This window comes from Chinchilla lanigera, unplaced genomic scaffold (assembly GCF_000276665.1).
Source record: "Chinchilla lanigera isolate Chin_1 unplaced genomic scaffold, ChiLan1.0 scaffold00040, whole genome shotgun sequence".
Taxonomy (NCBI): Eukaryota; Metazoa; Chordata; class Mammalia; order Rodentia; family Chinchillidae; genus Chinchilla; species Chinchilla lanigera.
In genome coordinates, this window is record NW_004955441.1 from 389421 (window position 1) to 395420 (window position 6000).

Here is a 6000-nt window from a genome sequence, read left to right on the forward strand (position 1 = left end):
TTGGGGCTCTGCGGTGGTGATTAAGTCATAGGGGCATAATACTCAACAGTGGACTAACAGTTGGTCCATCTCTCCCCTCCTTCCTTGATCTCTCTGTATCTTGCCAGCCATGTCATGAACTATTTCTCCCCTGCCATGCACCACTGCCATGCAACCCTTCTTGCAGCCACCTAACTATGGACTGAAACCACTACAAACTGTGATTCAAAAATAAACCTTTCCTCCTCAGAGTTGTGGGTGTTGTGTATTAAGTCTCAGTGGTGCAAGAGGAACTAAGACACAGAATACAATATAAATTTAAAATGGCTGGAGATGTACCTCGCTGGCAGAGAAAGTATGAGGCCTCAGTACCACAAAAATAAATAAATCAGGCTCATCAGTCTAAAGATAGGATTAGCAAGCATAAACATAGAATATCTGATATTATCCCATCAGAGGAGCAAAAGGAAGACAATGAACAGGAATAAATTCTGCTATCAAGAGATATAATCTATGAAAAATAGAAATTAAAGAAAAAAAAGAAAATGATCCAATAATATATTTTTTAATATTTATGGCTGAAAAAAAATTATGGCTGAACAATTTCCTAATCTGGGAAGATATGCCAACAGTTAGTCACAGGAAGAGGTCTCTAATCAAAATTAACCTAAGATGTAATTCACTAAGATATAATAATCCGAAAAAGTAGTATAAATGGCCACTAAATACATGGGGAAAACATTCAATATCACTGGCCATTGGAGATGAAAATTAGAACAACATGGAACTTCTACTTTACTCCAGAAAGAATGCCTATCAAGAAATCAAATAATAAACGCTACAGGCTACAAGGAAAAAGAAACCCTTCTACCACATTGGTGGAATGTAAACTAATAGTACTACAGCCACTATGGAAATAAGTATGGAGAGTCCTCAAAAAACTAAAACTAGAAATTGCATCTATCTCATTTAGTCCCTCTCTAGGTCTCTTCCCAAAAGAGTTAAAGATATCATATTACAGATACATGCATACCCACGTTTAAAGGAATACAATTCATAGTGGCTAAATCTCACAAGCTGCTTATATGTCCATTAAAAGATAGTTAAAGAAAATATGGTATTTACACACAATGGAGTACTACTCTGTCAAAAAAACAACTACTCTTTTCTGTTCATACTCTGATTTCAGCAGTCAGTTCTCTTATCACCTATAGAATGACTTGGTTTCCTGACCCCATCTTTCTTTCCTGATTCATTTTAGGTTCATGAGTCTAGGAATCACTTCCCTCAGTGCTCACTTCTTAGTATGTGGCTGGTAGTATGTTAGTAAATGTTTTAAACTGACATTGCAGAAAAAAAAAATAGTACGTTCATATATATGTCCATGAGTTTATCATAAAATTCTGTATTAAAAAATAAATACAATTTATGATGAAAATATGCAATACCCTTTTTGGTAAATTTGATATATAGTCAATTGATTATCACTTCTGTGATAATTTTAACTGAACTACAACCAACCTGTGATTGTAACAACAAACAATGAAACAGACTCAGCACTCTCACTTCTGGGTATTTATCCAAAAGATCTGAAATCAATGTCACAGTAAATGTCTTCATGCCCATATTTACTGCAAAAATAATCTAGTTTTCTGAATTAAAATCTACCCCTCTCCAAAAATCTGGGTGCTATTCAATGTTGTATCATATTAACTGCAAGTTAAAAATTCGTAACATTCTTGCCTGGAGGGCAGCCAAAACCTCTGAAACTGAACCGAAATACACTTTTCTTCTTTTAAGTTCAGGTATTTTGTACTGGTAATGAGAAAGCTGATCAATACATTACCAAAATTAATTTGAAATTACTGCATTTGAGGAAATCATATGGCCTAGGCTTTAATTGAAAACCACAATTGTAAGAACTAAATTCTTGCCGGGCATGGTGGCACACGCCTGTAATCCCAGCACAGCTGAGGCAGGAGGATAGTTGCGAGTTCGAGACCAGCCTGGGCTACAAAGTGAGCTCAAGGCCAGTATGAACTCCATAGCGAGACCTTGTCTCAAAAAGACAGAAAAAAAAAAAAACTAAGTTCTTCAGCTCAATTTAGTATCTGTTTTTTTATGTTTAGTTCAACTTACAGATACTCATCTTTTCATAATAATAAATAACTTATTGGTGAATATTTATTAATAAATCCATCCATCCATTTATTCTTATAATAAAAGATATTAATTTTTTTTATTGTTTGTGTGTTGTTTTGTTTTTGTCTTCACTGTTGTTATTTTGTTATAATTTTTTACTCTTTAAAATAAAAAATAATAAATGATTTTTTGGTGAAAACGCTTAAAACTTACGGTGCAATAATGGCTCTAGCAGGTCTTTTTGTAGACTGTACTTGTGAAAGCCAACCTTCTAGCTGTGCATTCAGCTGCGGGCCTATAAAAAACAAAGAACAAAATTGGAGCCAATAAAGCAATGTACTGCATATAACTACAAATAGTACAAAGCCTTGTTGAACCTCTGCAATACTAAAATAGCTCAATATAGTGGGATCATCAATTTGGATGCTAACATTTGAACTTACCAACTACAAGGGCTCTCTAGCAAGCCATACAATAAGGCTGAGTACTGATTAAGCAAAATTTCTTTGTATCCATTTACTGTTTATAACTGTCTTCATTCCAGAGCAACAACAATGTGATTCACAATGTGATTCTGTTCTGTATATAAACAAAACAGAACAAAAAACAGAACACTCTACATGAAGAGGAAATAAGTAAATATGTTTTAGAGCACCAAAAACTGCTTCAATTGAAACAACCTCCACAGAGACAATTCCTAATTCAATCTTTTCCATTCACTCCAGTCCTTACTTATGATCCAATTAATAATCAGTAACTACATCACCTCAAAAATCTCAATTTTGAGCATCTTATTCTCTTCATCTAAGTTCCCAGCTCACTCACAGATACTACATTTTCTATTGTACTCCATCCTCTCTCTTAACTTCTCAACAAGCCTGAGAAATGATAATCCATTACTACAATCATTCCCTTATCTAGGGCTTCACTGCTCTGTTCCTTTCTCCCTCCACCAAATCAAAACAGTTTAAAATCAACTTTCTACTTAACACAGCATCTCTACTTGAACATCGGAAAATGAAGAGAACTATAACCAAATAAACTTTCAAATTATAACCAGAAATGTTAGCAGACCATTAGTAGTATTCAGAAATTATATTAACTTAGTGAATTTGCTTCCTCATCTTTAAGATGCACAATTATAGCTAGGTCTTTCACCATTTTGTTTAGTTGTTTATCTGTTCTTTGAGACAGGGTCTCACTATGCTGCCCAGGCTGGCCTCAAACTTGAGACGATCCTCCTGCTTCAGCTTCCTGAGTGCTAGGATTACAAGCATGCACTGCCATGCCCAGCTACTCACCTTACATTTTCAATATGACCATCATTCCTTTTTCACTTCCAGGAGAAAATTGTGTTTTTATCTTGTAAAGGAAAAAGAATCAGATTCCGTGCAGCTAACTATCCTTGTATGCCCAGAACTTCTGCAGTTTTAGCACTAAGAGTCTGAATCCTGGAAAACATCTCCATCCATCCTAAGCAAACTGGATGCTAGTCATCCTCAATTCAAGAGAAATACTTCATCTTCTCACTTGTTTATTCTGCTTTACCTCCTGTTCCTCCTTGCTCCTATCACAAGCCAAACACCAACATGGGGAAAAACTGAAAGCACTGTTGCTAACATCAGAAACAAAACAATGTGGGACCACTTTCACAATTCTTGTTCAACATAGCACTTCAAATTTTAGCCATAGCAGTTAGGCAAGAGAAGGAAATAAAAGGGACACAAATAGGAAAGCAAGAGATCAAACAATCTCTATTTGCAGTCAATATGATGATCCTATACTTCACAGACAATAAACACACTCAGCAAAGTAACAGGATAAATATCAACATTTTTAAAAATCTAAAAGGTTTTTTATACACCAATAATGAACTAGCTGAGAAGGAAAACATTCCAATCACAGCAGCATCAAAAAATAAAATACCTAGGAGCCGACCAACCAAGAAGGTAAAACATCACTACATTTCTAAGGAAAATTTCAAAACACTCTAGAAAGAAATTAAAGACATCAGAAGACTTAAAGATGCAATCATATAACCAAGTACTATAAAAGCATAAACAATGATGCTATATAGACCTATCTTTACTAAACAGAAAAAAGCTGATCAATGCTAAACTGAGCTAACAAATCAATGTTAACAATAAAAAAGATTTAAATAAGTAAAATCAAACTATTAAAAATTGCGATTTGACCAGTAAAATATATACTATGGAAAAGAGGATACATATGACCAATATGACAAAGTTCCCCTATTAATAAAAAGGGATTTCTTCTTCTACTTCACTTCTCCCTAAGTATGATACCCATTACTGAATTTCTGGTAGACTAAATCAAACAAGAAAACATTCCAGAAAAGTTAACAAGAAAAGAATCAAAACATTCACCAACTTATTAATATCTTTCTTTATAATTCTCCAAAGAACAAAATATACTAGTTTCAAAAGGTTTTCTATTTGTCACGCAAAGAGTTCAGTTATTCTCTGTTCTGATTGCTTCCACACCTACCATGTAATCCACAGAAGTCAAACTGTCTTTTGAAGTAACTAACTATAACATAAAGCCAATTTTTGGACATGGTGGCACATACCTGTAATCCCAACACTCAAGAGGCTAAGGCAGATGGACTGCTGCGAGTTTGAGGCCTGGGCTACACAGTGAGTTCAAGGCCAGCATGAACTACATAGCAAGACCCTCTCTCAAAATAACAAAAATAAAAATAAAAAATCCTTTACACCTACTGAGTGAGTAAACCTCATACTTTAAGATAAACAGAAAAATTCCCCCATTTGTACCATAATGCAAATTGTTTTGGGGCATTTGTTCCAGCTTGTGTAAGGCCTGTTTCTTTCACCAAGCACTACTGCTATATGTGCCAGCTCATCCATCTAAAGAACTATATTTCTGGGCTGGGGATGTGGTCCAGAGGTACAGCTCTTGCCTTGCACACACAAGGCCCAGGGTTGGAGCCCCAGCACCACAAGAAAAGAAGAAAAAACCAAGAATTATTTTTCTGTTTCAGCAACCATATAATGCAGAGAATAAGAATCCTAGGAAGCTCTTCTAACTGGCCAAGAAAAATGCCTAATATGGACTAAGAGATAAGACAGGAGTAAACCAGGTATCAGATATGCAGTAAACTTGAAGAGGTAGGCAAGCATAGCAGTCATCACAACAAAGATTTTCCAGGAAGTTCTGAGATTGATAATCTATAAGGAAAACTAAATTTGGAAACTAAGGGACACAGGTAAACACAGAAATTGAGTTTTGTGAGGGTATCCACTCTGCCAAATCCTTCCCATGTCTCTGAACTGTTTTCACGGGATTGTTAACACTGACGCAAAGATGCTAATGTAAGAGCTTCCCAGATTGAAGTGGCACCTCCTTAAAATCCCAGGGATCATTTCAGAAACAAGTTTTGAGAGCTTTGGTCATGTTCAGTCACAGCACCTTTAAGAGACCTTAAACAAAGCCACATAAAACTTCTATTAAAGAAATGAGAATGCCCTCTCAAACCCCTCTAACCTCAGTCCAAGTCTGTAAATTAATTAAATGAATAAATAACCACTTGATCTAACTTAATTCTGTAAGCTACTATTTCCCAAAATCTTGTTAAGCAAAGTTAGAATAGAATTTTGTACCTAAATAAATGGGAGGGAGGTCAGTAAGAGCCAACATTGCAGGGTGCAATGGCTCACACCTGTAAACCTTGCTACTCAGGAGACTGAGGCAGGAGGATTGCAAGTTGGAAGCCAATATGGACTTACTGAGCCCTGATTCAAAATATATACAAACGGGGTGGGGATACAGCTCAGTGGCATAAGCGCCTGCCTGTCAAGTGCAAGGTCATGAGTTCGATCTCCAGTACCACAAAAAAAA

The 6000-nt window shown here is 35.8% G+C and overlaps 1 protein-coding gene across 1 annotated transcript in view; it reads right to left on the reverse strand.

Moving 5' to 3' along the window:
* Positions 1–2416, reverse strand: part of Memo1 (mediator of cell motility 1) — a gene marked incomplete at its 5' end in the record, with an annotated part of 58973 nt that extends 56557 nt beyond the window's left edge. Inside the window, 1 exon segment of the mRNA XM_013517608.1 lies at positions 2335–2416. Within this exon segment, the coding sequence (XP_013373062.1) occupies positions 2335–2416 (82 nt within the window).
* Positions 2417–6000: the final 3584 nt, after the last annotated feature.